Raw genomic sequence first — 18,787 nt, 5'->3', positions numbered from 1 at the left:
CATTTCGCGCCTTTTTTACTGGGTGAACTGAGCAAACGCCATAGCACAGCAAGCATGGACCCTGCTCAGCTTGGTAGCGCGATCGTGGACGTTGTAAACACCTCACGCATTCTCGTGCTGTCTATGGTGAACCATGAACTGCAAACGCAGGAGAGGAGGAGGCAGCTACGGCAGCACAGTGATGAGAGTGATGAGGACCTGGACACTGATTTCTCTCTAACCGCAGGCCCCTGCGCTTTGGAGGTCCTGATGGTAATGGGGGAGATTCTACCCATTGATCGCCGATTTTGGGCCCGGGAAACAAGCACAGACTGGTGGGACTGCATAGTTTTGCAGGTGTGGGACGATTTGCAGTGGCTGCGGAACTTTCGCATGCGTAAGAGCACTTTCTTTGAACTTTGTGACTTGCTTTCCCCTGCCCTGAAACGCCTTAATACCAGGATGAGAGCAGCCCTCACAGTGGAGAAGCGAGTGGCAATAGCCCTCTGGAAGCTTGCAAGGCCAGACAGCTACCGGTCAGTCGGGAATCAATTTGGAGTGGGAAAAACTACTGTGGGGGCTGCTGTGTTGCAAGTAGCCAAAGCAATCATTAAGCTGCTGCTACGAAAGGTTGTGACTCTGGGAAACGTGCAGGTCATAGTGGATGGCTTTGCTGCAATGGGATTCCCTAACTGTGGGTGGGGGCCATAGATGGAACCCATATGTCTATCTTGGCACCGGAGCACCAGGGCACCCAGTACATAAACTGCAAGGGGTAATTTTCAATGGTGCTGCAAGCACTGGTGGATCACAAGGGATGTTTCACCAACATCCGCGTGGGATGGCCAGGAAGGGTTCATGACGCTCGTGTCTTCAGAAGCACTGCTCTGTTTAAACAGCTGCAGCAAGGGACTTACTTCCCAGACCAGAAAATAACAGTTTGGGATGTTGAATGCCTGTAGTTATCCTGGGGGACCCAGCCTACCCCTTGATGCCATGGCTCATGAAGCCATACACAGGCAGCCTGGACAGTGGTCAGGAGCTGTTTAACTACAGGCTGAGCAAGTGCAGAATGGTGGTAGAATGTGCATTTGGCCGTTTAAAAGGCCGCTGAAGAACGTTACTCACTCGCTCAGACCTCAGCCAAACCAATGTCCCCTTTGTTATTGCTGCTTGCTGTGTGCTCCACAATCTCTGTGAAAGTAAGGGGGAGACCTTTCTGGCAGGGTGGGAGGCTGAGGCAAATCACCTGGCCACTGATTATGCGCAGCCAGACATCAGGGCGATTAGAAGAGCACACCAGGAAGCGGTGCGCATCAGAGAAGCCTTTGAAACGAGTTTCATCATGGGCCAGGGTACGGTGTGACTGCTGTTTGTTTCCCCTTCATGAACCTCCCCCCTTTATTGACTCCTCCTGCAAGCAACCTACCCCCCCCTTCCATTACAGCTTGCTTATGGAAATAAAGTTACTATCGTTTAAAAAGCTTGTATTCTTTATTAAAAGTCATTCCCTGTAAGCAACCCACCCTCCCACTTCGTTTAAAAAGCATGTAATTATAAAAAGAGTAAGAGAAATAACAAGGTATCCCGGGAGTGGTTTGGGAGGAGGATAGGAGGGAAGAAAAAGGCCATCAATGTAATGACAGCCTTTTGGTTGGACTGTCCACGAGGGTGGGGTGGGCAGGTGCAGAAAGCCTTCCCCCACGCATTCTTACACGTCTGGGTGTGGAAGATATGGAACACAGTGAGTATTGAGGGTGGTTAAACATGGGCGGAGCGGCACTCTGTGACCCCGCAGCTCTTCCTGAAGATCCACCAGACGTCGGAGGATGTCAGTTTGATCGCGCAGCAGCTCCAGCATTGCATCCTGCTACCGCTGATCTTCCTGCCTCCACCTCTGATCTTCCTGCCTCCACATCTCATCTCGAGCGTCCCTCCTGTCCTCACGTTGGTCCCTCCTGTCCTCACGTTCACTGGCATCTTTCCTGTACTTTGCTACCATGTCCTTCCACTCCCCCAGATGAGCTCTTTCATTGCGGGTTACTGCCATGATTTCTGTGAACATTTCATCTCGTGTCCTCTTCTTCCTCCGCCTTATCTGAGCTAGCCTTCGGGATGGAGTAGGGAGGCTTGAAAAATTTGCAGCTGCATGAGTGGGGGAAAATAGTGATAGAAGGATTATAAGAGATACATTTCACAGAACAATGGTTATACTCTTTCACAAGTGAACTACGCTATTCACCTTGTGTAGCACATGTCATTTCACTACAAGGTCGCATTTGGATTCTTTTAGTATTTAGTGCCTGCGGCTGTGGTGTAACAGATCAACACAGATGCAGGTCCGGGGATCACAATTCAGCTTGCATGCGGTCATGGTAAGGCCTACATCTAATCACCCCCCCCTTTCTCCTCCCACCCCCCCCCCCCACCGCGTGGCTAGTAGCTGGGAAGATTCCTGCTGGCCAAATGCTAAAAAGCTCAGCGCCATTAAGCCACCTCCCCTCCCCCCGCAGGGCTACCTGCAAGGAAAGATTTCTTTTAAGAAGCAGGCAAGCAGCCCCGTAGGAATGGGTTAGGGTTAGGGTTAGGGGCCTAGATGATCAACTGGACCTTAGTTCTCAGGCTATGGGAATTAGATGTCTAATCACCCCCCCTTTCTCCTCCCACCCCCCCCCCCACCGCGTGGCTAGTAGCTGGGAAGATTCCTGCTGGCCAAATGCTAAAAAGCACATCTCCCTGTTCTTCTGCTTTTACAAGGAGCAGCAGACGACATACTCTACCCCTAAGGGAATTGTCTGTCCCCTTAATAAAATACATTAATTTTAACCAGGTTACCATGAACGATATCACTCTCCTGAGGATAACACAGAGAGATAAAGAAATGATGCTTCTTGAATGCCAGCAATCACCGGGATCATACGCAGCTAGGCTTTGTCATGCAATGATACCCGATTACTTGCTACAGGCATGGCGTGGTTAAGTGTCCTACCATGGTGGATGGAACAAGGCTGCCTTGCCCAGAAACCTTCTGCAAAGGCTTTTGGAGTACCTCCAGGAGCGCTTCATGGAGATGTCCCTGGAGGATTTCCGCTCCATCCCCAGACATGTTTGTTGATCTCTAATTACTCTCACCCCTCGCTCCACCGAAATGGTCACAAGGTGCCTGTTATCTACCAGGTAATGAGCGCTGGGATAGGGCGGAGGCTCGATCACTGGATGTCCTCGGGAGGGGTGACAAGTGCCCCGAAGGTAGCAATGGGGATAACGCAAACAATGAGTCGTGGGGTTAAAATTGAGGGTTTATTAAATGGGTCACAGGTGCGGATAAGGAGCAACTTAATACTAGTTACAACTTGGGCCTACAATACAATACTAGAACAAATAATAAAAATACTGCAATCACAAACAGAAGCTGACCCTGGTACCGCTCTAGGTCCCAGTAGTTATTTAGGTCCTTCCAAGGGTTAGTAAAGGTGCTATTGGTGCTATTATTAAGCATAAATGCAATTACTCGTCTAAGTAAAAAAATGCAGTAAGACAGTTAAAGATTGCCGTGAGACTCCGGCCAATCCCCCTTGCGTTCAAGGTTTCCTGGTCAGTGGGTTTCCCCTCACAGGAGCCTTGGGGCGGCTAGAATCGGCTTTCGTCTCCGGCTTACAACAGACGATTAAAGGCTCAGTTAGTTAGCTGAATTAGCAGCTAGGCATACTTACACACACAAACCACAAAAGTTTCATCACCACCGGCAAACGGGTAGGCTTCTGAGAACACGGAGCCAAGGGAGACCTCGAGTTGATCGGGCTCGGTTACGGATACAGGTCTCTGTGTCTCTCCCTGCCCACCGCTTGCACGGTGGGCAATTTATAAGGATAATGACGTGTTCAGCTTTTTGGCCAGGTTTCTCCTAATTAGGAGATTTACAGATGCCTCGTTACCACCCTCATGGGGGGGGGGGGCTGTCAGGAACTGACTGATCACAAAATTTGCCTAGCCCCAACGGTTACTTCGGGGAAATGCTTCTTGTTTGAGAGTACGTGTATGCTAGTTTCCTGAGCATGGAGGCCAGGGCAAAAACTGCCTAGGCTGTGGCACTAACAATGTTAACAGACTTTTCCAGTAACTTTAATGCCAGCTAATGCATGCAAGCCCTCATGGCAAATCAATCATTAAGAAATGCTTGCTTTTAAACTATGTTTTATATTTACAAAGGTACACTCACCAGAGGTAGCTTCCATGGCTTCACTGTCTGGGCTAGTGGCTTGGAAGGGCAGGGACGGTAATTCCGTCTGGGTCACAAAAAGCTCCTGGCTGTTGGGGAGAATGGAGTGCTGTGTGCTTTCAGCAAGCTCATCCTCCTCTTCCTCCTCCTCATCTTCCCCCTCCGCTGAATCCTCATCCATGGGTGAGATTATAAACCCCACCTCAAAATCCATGGACAAGGGGTGGGGGTTGTGGTGGCGCAGCCCCCTAAAATTGTATGCAGCTCAGCGTAGAAGCGGCATGTTTTTGGCCCTGATCCGGATCTGCCGTTTGCTGCTTTGGTTTTCTGGTAGGCTTGTCTGAGCTCCTTGACTTTAACTCTGCACTGCACTGAGTCCCTGGTGTGGCCTCTCTCCCTCATGGTATTGGAAATTTTTTCAAAAGTTTTTTCATTTCGTCTTCTGGAACACAGTTCTAATAGCACTGAATCCTCTCCCCATATAGCAATAAGATCCAGTACCTCTCTTGCGGTCCATGCTGGAGCTCTTTTTCTATTCTCAGGAGACTGCATTGTTACCTGTGCTGATGAGCTCTGCGTTTTCACCTGTGCTGCTGAGAGCTCCACGCTGGCCAAACAGGAAATTCAATTCAAAAGTTCGCGGGGCTTTTCCTGTATACCTGGCCAGTGCATTAGAGTTGAGTTACCTGTCCAGAGCGGCCACTGGTGCACTGTGGGATACCGCCCGGAGGCCAATAACTTCGATTTGCATCCACACTAACCCTAAATCGATATAGTAATATCGATTTTAGCGTTACTCCTCTCGTTGGGGAGGAGTACAGAAATTGATTTTAAGAGCCCTTAAAATCAATTTAAAGTGCATTGTAGTGTGGACGGGTACAGCGTTAAATCGATTTAACGCTGTTTAAATAGATTTAACTGCATAGTGTGGACCAGGCCTTATAAATGGTTTTAAAACTCAGAACAATCTGAATCAAATGGTGAATATCAGCTGTAGTGATTAAGGCTCTTTCGGGATAAATAGAGTTCAATTGCCAGACACAAAGTTCAGTTTCTTTTCTTCATTTTTGGAACAATTAGGTCAGGACAGGAATTAAAGTGGGGATTGCTAATTTCAATGGGGAATAAGAAATGATTTAGAAGTTCCAACTGACATTTCTGTAAACATGTATAATTTAAATGCATTTATCAGAGCAAATGATGAATATAGAACAATAAATAATAATTTGGCTTGTTTTCCTGATGTTATGGGGAAATGCTAGTAAGCTGTGCTATTGTTAATGCTAATTTAAAAGTAGATTATCCCACAGCTCTTTGTAATAACTCTATTTATTATTGTAGCAGAGATTCATGCATTGAACGTGGGCATTTCTTTGACTGACTGTCAATTTCAAAGGTATAGAACTGTTCTTTACCACCCTAATACAGCAGTTTATCTGAGAACAAAGAAGTGGAAGGACAACAGTAAATAAGGCAAAATAGCCCTTGCAGGCTTTCCATAGAAAATGAAAGGTTCAAGCTGGCTGCATCATGAATTTCCTATTTCTTTGTATTTGTATGTGCAATTTATCAGTTCACATGCTCATCTGGTTGATGTTACGCTGATTCTTACCAGCTGATTATATGAAAATGAGATAGGATCTGATGCTGAAATAGGGAAAAAATAAACTACAAATTCCTAGAAAAATTAGATGTCTTCAGGTCAGCAGGGCCATACTGGGTCAGACCAAAGGTCCATCTAGCCCAGTATCCTGTCTTCTGACAATGGCCAATGCCAGGTGCCCCAGAGGGAGTGAACCTAACAGGTAATGTTCAAGTGAGCTCTCTCCTGCCATCCATCTCCACCCTCTGACAAACAGACACTAGGGACACCATTCCTTACCCATCGTGGCTAATAGCCATTAGTGGACTTAACCTCCATGAATTTATCCAGTTCTCTTTTTAAACACTGTTATAGTCCTAGCCTTTACAACCTCCTCAGGTAAGGAGTTTCACAAGTTGACTGTGCACTGTGTGAAGAACTTCCTTTTATTTGTTTTTAATCTGCTGCCTATTAATTTCATTTGGTGACCCCCTAGTTCTTGTATTATGGGAATAAGTAAATAACTTTTCCTTATCCACTTTCTCAGCATCACTCATGATTTTATGTACCTCTGTCATATCCCTCCTTAGTCTCCTCTTTTCAAAGCTGGAAATACCTAGCATCTTTAATCTTTCCTCATATAGGACCCTCTCCAACCCCCTAATCATTTTAGTTGCTCTTCTCTGAACCTTTTCTAGTGCCAGTATACCTCTTTTGAGATGAGGCGACCACATCTGTACATGGTATTCAAGATGTGGGTATACCATCGATTTATATAAGGGCAATAATATATTCTCAGTCTTATTCTCTATCCTCTTTTTAATGATTCCTAACATTTTGTTTTTTTGACCACCTCTGCACACTGGGTGGACATCTTCAGAGAAATATCCACGATGATGCCAAGATCTCTTTTCTGACTCGTTGTAGTTAAATTAGCCCCCATCATATTGTATGTATAGTTGGGGTTATTTTTTCCAATGTGCATTACTTTACATTTATCTACATTAAATTTCATTTGCCATTTTATTGCCCAATCACTTAGTTTTGAGACACCCTTTAGAAGTTCCTCAGTCTGCTTTTGTCTTAACTATCTTGAGCAGTTTAGTATCATCTGCAAACTTTGCCACCTCACTGTTAACCCCTTTCTCCAGATCATTTATGAATAAGTTGGATAGGATTGGTCCTAGGACTGACCCTTGGTGAACACCACTAGTTACCCCTCTCCATTCTGAGAATTTACCATTAATTCCTGCCCTTTGTTCCCTGTCTTTTAACCAGTTCTCAATCCATGAAAGGACCTTCCCTTTTATCCCATGACAGCTTAATTTACGTAAGCCTTTGGTGAGGGACCTTGTCAAAGGCTTTCTGGAAATCTAAGTACACTACGTCCACTGGATCCTCCTTGTCAACATGTTCGTTGACCCCTTCAAAGAACTGTAATAGATTAGTAAGACATGATTTCCCTTTAGAGAAACCATGTTGACTTTTGTCCGACAATTTATGTTCTGTGTGTCTGACAATTTTATTTACTATTGTTTCAACTAATTTGCCTGGTACCGACGTTAGGCTTACCAGTCTGTAATTGCCGGGATCACCTCTAGAGTTTTTTTAAATATTGGTGTTACACTAGCTGTCTTCCAGTCGTTGGGTACAGAAGCCGATTTAAAGGACAGGTTACAAACCCTAGTTAATAGTTCCGCAATTTCACATATGAGTTCTTTCAGAACTCTTAGGTGAATGCCATCTGGTCCCAGTGACTTGTTAATGTTGAGTTTATCAATTAATTCCAAAACCTCCTCTAGTGACACTTCAATCTGTGACAGTTCCTCAGATTTGTCACCTACAAAAAACAGCTCAGGTTTGGGAATCTCCCTAACATCCTCAGCTGTGAACACTGAAGCAAAGAATTCGTTCAGTTTCTCTGCAATGACTTTATCGTCTTTAAGCGCTCCTTTTGTATCTCAATCATCAAGGGGCCCCACTGGTTGTTTAGCAGGCTTCCTGCTTCTGATGTACTTAAACATTTTGTTGTTACCTTTTGAGTTTTTGGCTAGCCATTCTTCAAACTCCTCTTTGGCTTTTCTTATTACATTTTTTACTTTATTTGGCAGTGTTTATGCTCCTTTCTATTTACCTCACTAGGATTTGACTTTCCTTTTTAAAGGAAGTCTTTTTATTTCACTGCTTCTTTTACATGGTTAAGCCATGGTGGCTCTTTTAGTTCTTTTACTGTATTTCTTAATTTGGGGTATACATTTATGTTGGGCATCTATTATGGTGTCTTTAAAAAGCACCCATGCAGCTTGCAGGGATTTCACTTTAGTCACTGTACCCTTTAATTTCTGTTTAACTAACCCCCTCATTTTTGCATAGTTCCCCTTTTTGAAATTAAATGCCACAGTGTTGGGCTGTTAAGATGTTCTTCCCACCACAGGGATGTTAAATGTTATATTATGGTCAAGTGGTCGTGTTGTTACCTCTTGGACCAGCTCCTGTGCTTCACTCAGGGCTAAATCTAGAGTTGCCTCTCCGCTTGTGGGTTCCTGTACCAGCTGCTCCAAGAAGCAGTCATTTAAAGTATTGAGAAATTTTGTCTCTGCATTTCATCCTGAGGTGACATGTTCCCAGTCAATATGGGGATAATTGAAATCTGCCACTATTATTGGGTTCTTTATTTTGATAGCCTCTCTAATTTCCCTTAGCATTTCATCATCACTATCACTGTCCTGGTCAGGTGGTCAATAATAGATTAGAGCATGAAAGTACTATCCATAGAGATTCTATGGAACATGTGGATTCACTTAAGATTTTACTTCATTTGATTCTATATTTTCTTTCACATACAGTGCCTCTCCCCCCCGCGTGACCTGTTCTGTCCTTCCGATATATTTTGTACCCCGGAATGATTGTGTCCCATTGATTGTCTTCAGTCCACCACATTTCTGTGATGCCTATTATATCAATATTCTCCTTTATCACAAAGCACTCTAGTTCACCCATCTTATTACTGAGACTGCTAGCATTTATGTACAAGCACTTTAAAAACTTGTCACTGTTTAATTGTCTGCCCTTTTCTGATGTGTCAGACTCCTTTTTATGTGGACGTTTCTTGTCTGATCTGGCCCTTACATTATCCTCTTCCATCCTCTGTTCCTAACTATAACCTAGAGAATCTCTATCAATAGACTCTCCTCTAAGAGAAGTCTCTGTCCGATCCACATGCTCCTCTGCAGCAGTCAGCTTTCCCAAAGTAAATAGGATGAAATTCAATAAGGACAAAGGCAAAGTACTCCACTTAGGCAAGAACAATCAATTGCACACGTACAAAATGGGAAATGACTGCCTAGGAAGGAGTACTGCAGAAAGGGATCTGGGGGTCATAGTGGATCATAAACTAAATATGAGTCAACAGTATAATACCGTTGCAAAAAAAGCAAATGTCATTCTGGTAAGTATTAACAGGAGTGTTGTAAGCAAGACCCAAGACTTAAATTCTTCTGCTCTACTCTGAGCTGATTAGGCCTCAGTTGGAGTATTGTGTCCAGCTCTGGGCACTACATTTCAAGAAAGATGTGGACAAATTGGAGGAAGCCCAGAAGAGAGCAAGAAAAATGATTAAAGGTCTAGAAAAATGGGGGGGGGGGGAATGGGGACTGTTTAGTCTGGAGAAAAGCAGACTGAGGTGGGATATAAGAGTTTTAAAGTACATAAAAGGTTGTTACAAGGAGGAAGGTAAAAAATTGTTCTCGTTAACCTCTGAGGATAGGACAAGAAGCAATGGGCTTAAATTGCAGCAAGGGAGATTTAGGTTGGACATTAGGAAAAAGCTTCCTGTCACAGTGGTTAAGCACTGGAATACATTGCCCAGGGAGGTTGTGGAATCTCCATCATTGGAGGCTTTTAAGAATAGGTTAGTCAAAAACCTGTCAGGAATGGGCTAGTTATTACTAGCCTTATGTGCAAGGAACTGGACTAGATGACCTACTGAAGTCCCTTCCAGTCCTACACTTCTGATTCTATGAGCTTAGAATATTTGTAGATATTTTGTAAAGGAATGAAGTCTGTTAAAATTGTCTTGATTGGTATTGCAGAAAAGGTGATTTTTATCATGAATTTTGAAAGAGAAGGTTGTCTTTTTATTTAAAATATTTTGGTTAAAATTCCTCCTAATAACAGTTTAGTTTTTGATCTCATATCAATATGTGAAGCCATAACAAAATGCCCAACTTTAAGCCTAACTGGTATATTTCCAGCTGTGTATTGTCTAATACACTCTCTCAAACTATGCCTGTACAATGCAGATGGAAGTGTAACCTGGTCATTCGCTTGTTAATGCCCTATCTCACTGTCACACATAGGTTGAACACTTTCTTATGCCATGGCTACTAGGAATGCAATTTATCTAAATCAGTCATGCATGCCCTCACAGTGTACTTGTGGTCAAGCAAGAAGAGGCCTCACAATTGCTAAGATTCCCCAGCTACTAAAAGATCACTGTTTACTTAAATTGCTGCTCTTGAAAATAACAAGCTCATAGCATTGGTTCTATTTTTGCTAGCCACATCTATCTGGCATTGACAATACTCACTGTCCATAAGCAATATATAACTAATATCCTTAATGGCTAAACTGGAATGGGCTTAACTATTTCTACTGCTGCCTAGCTGTCAGAACTAAATGTTACCATGCAGCATTGCTGTGAGGCTAAATTCCAAAATGATTGCATACTGTTATAACAGCATGGGTGAGCAGGATTCTAAAAAGGGTACAGAGAAGAGAACAGGGCAAAAGTAGAATGTAGACTGCAATAACAATTAATTGTTTAGGCTCTTTATATGTCTAAATGGGACTACTGTATAGTCAAACTTTCATTTTGTTTATCTAGTTAATATTTTAATTATATTCTAAGGACCAGATCTTCAGCTAGAGTAAACTGGCATAGTGACAGAGAACTAAGTGGAGCTACATCAGATTACAGAATCTAAGGATCTGGCCCCAGGAGGGAGTGTATGGGTATAGATACTATTTATGTGTGTCAAAATTAGGAGTAGATTGTCATGTGCAGTGCTGTGCGCAGGGGCAGTTTGCGACTGAGTCATAATTCCCTTTTGTTACCTCACTTGCCGCAGTTTACTTCCCTTCTGTGCTGGCTCAGTTGTTTTGGCTGGTGCATTTGGGGACACAGCTAGACTCTGCCGATTCCTCAGCCCTTCCAGGCCACCCCTCTATCTATCTGCAAAAAATAGGGACAAGTCAATGGAGTCTTTTCTCCTGCACTGTGACTCCAGATATGAGGAGTGCTCAGGAAAGTAGGAGGAATCTTATGCTCCCTTGCTACCTACCCAGGCTTGTAGGACAAGTGACAATTTTGCCCTTGCAGCAAAGAATCCTGTGGCACCTTATAGACTAACAAACGTTTTGGAGCATGAGCTTTCGTGGGTGAATACCCACTTCGTCAGATGCATGAATTTTGCCCTTAATATTTTGTAAACCTGAATCAGACTTTCTGCTCTAGGAAAATAAACTCTTCATTGGTAGGTATCCTCCTCTGGATATCCTCCAGTACATCAGTATCACTCTTAAAATCAAATGAGCCAGGCTTTGAACACAATAGTCCAAATTCATCCTTGGTGTAACTCGGGCTTGAATTTAACGCTATATTCTCAAGCACAAGCTCTTTAATCTGTGCTGTTGCATCAGAATGTTTTATTGCTGATCACATTGAATTTGACTCTTTAATTTTTGTTTCAGAAAATTGTAAAACTGAGTTTTATTATAAAATTATATGCAGCACGGGTGGCTACACTTATAGTTAAGGTTGCCTACACTTTCCATTATGAGACTGTTTTCAATTGCTTATAACTTTGCCAAACTTCTAACCATTTGAACTGAAATTTTCTATGCCTGGAGTCTTTCCCAGGCTGATATATAATATATATGTAAAACAGTTCGATCATTTCTTTGAACAAAGTTAGGGAAAAATCTGATGTTTGGTTCATGATCAGAAACTCTTATCACTTCAATGAGCATCTCCATGCTTGCAACAAGGACTTGACATGTGCCAGAGCAGTTGCCATACTGTCAGGGAAGTGACTTTGCTTTCCCAGTAAAACACCCACCTAAATTTGGCCAAATTATAAGCCTCTCAGAATTGCAACTTGCACATGCTCAGTACAGGGTTGTTACAAGTTAGCTGTATTATTCTCTGAAGATTCTTCACGCAGCTCCTGTGTGCTGTCTGGATTGGTCATGATCCATATTTACAGGGTGATGGAGCATGCTCCAGTGCAGGGCTGCAGGAGCTTTCCTTTTTTGCTCCTTCTGCCTGCCAGGCGTTCCTGTGGCTCCAGATACAAGAATTGAGATTAGGAAAAACTCTCCTGTGCTCTCAATGCTCAGGTCCAGGAAGCTCAGAGAAGAAGGGAGAAGCAGCCTGAATTTAATGGAGAGGGGTGAGGAGCAGAGGAGAGGATGGAGTCAGAAGGATTTAAAACCAGAAGAGCACACTTTTCTTCAGAACCTGGAACTGAACCCAAGTTTCCTGAGACTCAGCATCCCTCTGCTGTCAGTAAATAGCCATGAAACCCACTGGCCAAATGTATGTCATATTCACCTCTAACGGATGGCTCACAAAGAGGATGACAGCCTACTACTGGAATCAGTTACTTCATTAGTTCAAGTGACCCTGGACTGTGCTATGGATCTAAATGTCTCAAAACTGCTGATGACCCTTGTGGGAGGTCAATATGATTTCACATGATGGAATTTCTCTTTTCATTTTGCTTTTTTAAAAAACGTAGGAAATTGCATAAAAGCAGTGTTAAAAGAACACTAAGGTCGCAAAGTCAAACACTCAAAAGTTAGGACAAGCCAGAATTGGGGTTGCCTATCCAACTGTGTAGACTGAGATACAATTAGATACAACAATATGTAATTAAGCTTAATTACAATCAAATTTCTTCATCTGTGGCCTATGTGTAAGATTTCAATTAATTTTAACTCTATGTAAAGTTTGAAGGGCCTGCTGTGTTCTTTTGCTAAGATCATTCAGAACAAAAAGTGGCACACACTAAGTTTCTGAAAGGGCTCTGTTTTTTAAATTATTTTAATTCATAAACTAATGAATTTACTTGACAATTCTCAGGAAATTCATTCTATACTCAAAGAGTAAGTGTGGAAAATTTAGAGATCTGCTGTATTTTCAATACAAAGCAAAAGAGGATGAATCCCTTCTTTAAGTGTGAAATGGCCCTCAACTTTAACTATGGAGTCACAACAGGCACCTCAACAATATTCACATTGACTTTACTAGGAGAGGAATGAAAGTCCACTGCAATGTAGTGAAGCCGTTCAAGACTTTTAATGTACTATAAATGTAAGATATATTATCATTATTAATCAGCAGTAATTAGTGTTTGGCTGTTTGTCCACATATTGCTGGTAAATTGTTTGCCAGTCTCCCTGCTTGTGTTAGAGCATGACTTAAATTGATCAATGTAAGGTATCAACTACAAGGCTTGGCAATGGTTAGGAATAATTTTCTGCTCCTAGAATAGCACAGCTCAATAGGCCTTTGGAAGCCAACTTCCTCTGCAACAGAGAATAGCTGCAGACCAGTTCAGTTGTTTCCCCAGCTTTTTGCTTTAAGAAATATTCTGGGTGGGTTATCTGGGGGTGGGAAATTCATCTCTTTTTAAAAAACAAAAAACCCAAACAATCTTTACATAAAGTACATGTCCCTTGTTAAGCTCTTGCTTGGGAGTGAGCAGCATGTTAGGGGAATACTTCCACTAGGGTTCAAGCTTGAAATCAATGGTGCCTTTGGGAGTATGAAAAGCCAGAGTAGGAATATTTCCAAATTCCCTAGCCTCTTTCTTCCCATTCAAGCTGTGTTATGGTTCCATTCATCAGTAGGTACACATAAGGTATAGCACACAAAGGGTGAAACCCTGGCCCCAGTGTAGTCAATCACAAAACTCCAATTTATTTCAATGGGGCTAGGATTTCACCCAGGCAGTATATCTTTTAAAGAAGAATGGACTAATATTCTGTTAGGATGTACCTGTTGGAGGTGACTCATCTCTATGGTTCCCAGATCTCTCACTTCCCCTTTTAATACATTTATGTACATTTTGCAGGGAACACCACATTTGACATAGATCACTATTGATCTCATATATGGATCCCAAACAAGAGAAGCTGAATGGCTCCTTTGGGGCACTCTTAGAGAAGTCAAGAAGGGGGTCAGTGAAATGCAATTTTTTTTAAAATCTTGTTGTGACTGTACAACTTTAGGTAGAAAGAATGGATGTTTAACTTTTCTCCCCACTCACTGGTCACTGTTCCAGTTCTGCCATTAGCTATACACTCTACATATAATACACAGCTGTCAGGGCAGTTTTTGTTTTCAATTATCCTTGTCACTCGGAATGATGCTGCATTTCAGGATGGACTTTTTGCTTTTATCTAGTTGCACATTATATAGAGCGCACATTAGAATAAGAATTAATTGGCCCACATTTTGTGTGGGGTGTGTATCGGTGGAAGGGTGTTATATTCTGTTTCTCACTTTTTTTTTAAATAACCATTTAGATTTGTTTGAGGGCTTGGGGGGCCATTTTACCCAGCCATCAGCAGCATGGCTAAGAGCAAGCTGAAAGGGGAATCTGAATTCTTTTTTATTGCCAAAGTTACCTGAAGCACATTGTGTCATTCTGAACACTTGTACACCAGGGTGGGCACATACATTAGAATTAGTCACCCATTATGCTTGTAGTATAGGTTTTATTTCATTAGTTAACGTTGTCCTAATTTTCAACATAAACTAATGAAATAAAATCCATACTATGGGGTCTTAATTTTTTACTTTTGGGATACAAGTTTGCCCAAATTAGCATTTACCTATGAGTTTTCTTATTTTGTATATACAGCCCAAACTAGGAAGGTAAAATAAGGTGAAACAATGACAGGCACAGCAAATGAGAATGTTTTATTCTCTTTGAATTTGCAAATCTCTTTGCAAAGAACTGGTAATAAACCACAGCATGTGGATAGGGCATAGAAATAAGTTAGAAAAAACAACATCAGTTTCCTCTAGACTTGTTTCTAGTCTATGTAACATAATGCTCTGAGCTTTGTGCTGAAAGGGAGACACATTTGTCAAGGTGTGCAGGGTTGTCTTTTAATTTGATATTTCTTGCTCTTATTCACTAAAGCTTGTTTATCTTTGCAGAGAGGGGAAAGAATAACCTCATTTGTGCTCCTACATCTTAACCTTAACCTTGGGTTTGGCTCCAGAATTGTCGTCATCTGAGAGGACAAGCAATCTCATCTTATCTCCTTCCTAGTAGATCTTTGCACTTTGTGTAGGTGGAACTAGAAAAGTGTACCAAAAAAGAGAATATTATTTCCTTAAATCAAGCTCCCCAGTGTGGTTCTTTGAATTCACCCTCAGATTCCACATATTGTGCCTCCTGATGATTCATGTTCTGCTTCAAAAAAAAAAAAGCAAACCTGCAACTGTTTAGAATTGGGGCATAGTTTGGATATGCATCCAAAATTTGTTACCTGAAGATTAACTAATTACCCAGTCATTGGAGTAACTCTCCCATCTCTCACAACTTCTCCTTTCAAAAGGCCTCCTGACTCCCCTTCCTTCTCTGTCCAGCACCCAAGGGAGGCATGGTAAGCCTTTGGATGTGGATAGATCCTATTAAATTATGGGATATTTTTTCTTGTTCCAAATGAGTTATTTTGACAAAAGGCAGACTTTGCCTGAGAGATCTTCATTTCTGGCAGGTTTCCTCGGCTGTTCTTTTACTCTTTTGAGAGATTCCTAAAAATTAAACCTGGAAGAAGGGTGGATGATCGCTGCTTATTACCTCCTTGCTTTTTGATAAGAATTATACCTGAGCATTCATGGAGGTGTTTCACTAATTCTACTTCTTTGAACACTGACTGACAACTAGACATTGTGAGGGACATCTTGGTTTCAGAATGCATGGCTTTTCTAACCCTTCCCTTTCTTTCTCTCTCCCTTTACCTGCTTACTCAGTGCCCTGTTCCAGAGGGTAGACTCACCCCAGGAGAGCACAAGCATTGGTACAACTACTGTCCTCAAATTGGATTTCCCATCAGAGTTGTGGAAGAGCAAGTTAAACTTCCACTAGAGCTCCACAGGCGCCTTCCCATAAGAGATGCTGGAATTGTGCACTTTTCAAGTGTTCTGGCCATAGCTGCTTCCGAGCCAACACTTAATGCACTCTGAACGCTGCAATATGCATCTGATTCACAGGTGTGCAGGCACAAAATTGATTATTTTCTGGCCCTACTCCTATGATCTGAGTCAGGAAATAAAGTCTTTTGGGTACAATTCCAGTTTCCCTCTTTTAAAGTACATAAACATGTAACAATATAATACAGTAACTCCTCACTTATTGTAGTTATGATCCTGAAAAATGTGACTTTAAGCACAACGATGTTAAGTGAATCCAATTTCTCCATAAGAATTAATGTAAATGGGGGGGAAGTAAGGAGGTGTTAGGTTCCAGGGAAAATTTTTTTAGCAGACAAGACACTATGTATAAATTTTAAACAATTTAATACTGTACACAGCAATGATGATTGTGAAGCTTGGCTGAGGTGGTGAAGTCAGATGGTGGAAGAGGGCAGGATATTTCCCAGGGGATGGTTTACTGCTAAATGTGATCAAGCACTCGGCTGACCCCTTAAGGGTTAACACGTTGTTAGTGCTGCCTCGCCCTCTAAAAGGCAGCACAAATGGAGGGAGGGGAGACAGCATGGCAGACAGACACATCCTGTGTGTGTGAGAGAGAGAAATGTGCATTTCTCCTTTAAGTATGCTGACCCCACTCTAAGTACATTGCCTTTGTAAGTAGAGCAAGTTGAGGCAGCAGCTGCTGCTAGCAAGCTCCCTCTGTCTTGAGCCCTGTGATGTCCCCCCTGCTCTATGGAGACGGGGTAAGTGGGGGTGCAGCAGGACCGGCGCTAGGGGTTTGAGCGCCCTAGGCGCACGGCAATTTCGCCGCCCCGCGCGCTGGTCCCGCGGCTCTGGTGGAGCTGCCGCAGTGGTGCCTGCGGAGGGTCCAGTGCTCCGTGGCTCCGGTGGAGCTGCTGCAGTCGTGCCTGTGGGCGGTCCACTGGAGCTGCGCGAGCAGCCGAGTGTCCGCAGGCATGACTGCGGCAGCTCCACCAGAGCCGCGGACCAGCAGGCCCTCCGCAGGCACCACTGCGGCAGCTCCACCGGAGCTGCCTGCCGCCCCCTCCGGCAAAACAGTGCCCACCTTTTATTCTGGCGCCCTAGGCGATTGCCTAGGCTGCCTACATGGTAGCGTCGGCCCTGGGGGGGCAAGGGTAAAGGGACACCTAGACCGCCCCCGCACAGCAAGCAGGAGGCCCCCGGGAGCAGCTCCAAGGCAGAGGGCAGGAGCAGCACACAGCAGTGGAAGGAGGGACAGCTCAACTGCTGGCAATTGATAGCCTGCTAGGCAGCTGCCGCACAGGGAACTTAGAGGGGCTGCCGGTCTACCCTGGTTCCAAGCCCCCACCAGCTAGCTCCAACAGCTTGCTCTTCATGCAAGCAGTGGACAAAACAGGAAGCTGCCAAACCATGTCATAAGGGAGCATTGCACAGCTTTAACGAGCATGTTCCCTAATTGATCATCAATGTAACAACATTAACTGGGATGACTTTAACTGAGGAGTTACTGTAATAATAAGCATACATAGTAACACTATCTCAGAACTTCCTTGGCTTGATGATCAGATGGCCACTTCTTGTTCTCAAAACAAGGGCCAGTGCAACCATTTAGGCGAACTAGGCGGTTGCCTAGGGTGCCGAGACTTGGGGGTGCCAAAAAGCGCCCCCAAATTCTTTTTAAATGGTTGAGTAGCCGCTGCTGCTGGGACAGAGAGGGAGTCTGAGGTGCCAGCGGCAGCCGGCAGCCCAGGGGGTCCTCCGGGTCAGGGCGCCGCCGTGGCAGCCCGCAGCCCAAGGTGTCCCCTGGGTCGGCATGCCACCGCGGCAGCTGGCAGCCCAGGGGGTCCCCCTGGTCAGCGTGCCTTTGCTGGCAGCCTATGGCTTCCTCTGGGTCGGCGCACTGCCGCGGCAGCCAGCAGCCCACGGTGTCCCCTGGGTCAGCGCGCCGCCGCAGCAGCCGGGAGCCCAGCGGGTTCCCCGGGTCAGGGCGCCGCCATGGCAGCCCACAGCCCAGGGCTTCCTCTGGGTCAGCGTGCCACCCAGAGAGGGGGACAAGAGGGGCAATTTGCCCCAGGCCCCGAAGGGGCCTCCATGAGAGTTTTTTGAGGCCCCTGGAGTGGGGTCCTTCACTCGCTCCGGGAGCCCCGGAAAACAGGCATGACTGCAGCAGCTCCACCAGAGCCGCGGACCAGCAGACCCTCCGCAGGCACCACTGTGGTAGCTCCACCGGAGCCGCCTGCCTCCGCCCTCTTCGTGGGGCCCGGGCCCCTGGAGCTTCTTCTGCTCCCGGTCCTTGCTGGCGGGTGTCCTTCCGCTCTGGGGCGGAAGGACTCCCCGCCGGTGAATTACCGCCGAAGCAGGACCCGCTGCCGACATGCAGCCCGATCTTCGGCAGTAATTCGGCGGCGGGGGGCCCTTCCGCTCTGGGACCAGTTGCCGAAGTGCTCCGGAGACCCGCGGCGGGGGCCCTCCACCACAGAATTACCGCTGAAGACCCTGCTGCACTTCGGTAGCTGGTCCCGCTTCGGCGGCAATTCGGGGTGGGGGGGCCCCGTGGCAGGTCTCCGGGGCACTTCTGCGGTGGGTCCCGGAGCAGAAGGGCCCCCCGCTGCCGAATTACCACCAAAGCGGGGGACCCCCTGCTGCCGAAGACCCCAGACTCCCAGAATCCTCTGGGCTGCCCTGGTGCCCCATTGGCAACCTAGGGAGGTCCCCTGGGTCAGCATGCCATTGCCGGCAGCCGCCAGCCCAGGGGTTCCACTGCGCAGTCCTGCTTGGAGAGGACACA

General features: G+C 44.9%; 1 protein-coding gene across 1 annotated transcript; it reads right to left on the bottom strand.

Annotated features, from left to right (window-relative positions):
- Positions 1–1,783: 1,783 nt before the first annotated feature.
- LOC127045368 (troponin T, cardiac muscle-like) lies at positions 1,784–4,428 on the bottom strand. Its single transcript, XM_050941432.1, has 2 exons — positions 4,199–4,428; positions 1,784–2,124 (listed from the first exon to the last, which is right to left on the bottom strand). The coding sequence occupies exons 1-2, from the start codon at positions 4,410–4,412 to the stop codon at positions 1,850–1,852; spliced, it is 489 nt and encodes a 162-aa protein (XP_050797389.1). The 5' UTR covers positions 4,413–4,428; the 3' UTR covers positions 1,784–1,849.
- Positions 4,429–18,787: the final 14,359 nt, after the last annotated feature.

The sequence above is a fragment of the Gopherus flavomarginatus genome, chromosome 2 (genome assembly GCF_025201925.1).
Source record: "Gopherus flavomarginatus isolate rGopFla2 chromosome 2, rGopFla2.mat.asm, whole genome shotgun sequence".
Classification (NCBI taxonomy): Eukaryota; Metazoa; Chordata; order Testudines; family Testudinidae; genus Gopherus; species Gopherus flavomarginatus.
Note: the sequence above shows the minus strand (reverse complement) of the source record. Positions and strands in the feature narration are given on the sequence as shown.

What these genes read in the sequence shown, in the direction of transcription:
- LOC127045368 (XM_050941432.1), bottom strand. Translation starts at nt 4,412, where the DNA reads ATGGATTTTGAGGTGGGGTTTATAATCTCACCCATGGATGAGGATTCA. An exon ending in AGCCATGGAAGCTACCTCTG is followed by an intron (nt 2,125 to 4,198) that starts GTGAGTGTACCT and finishes CCACTCATGCAG; the next exon opens with CTGCAAATTTTTCAAGCCTC.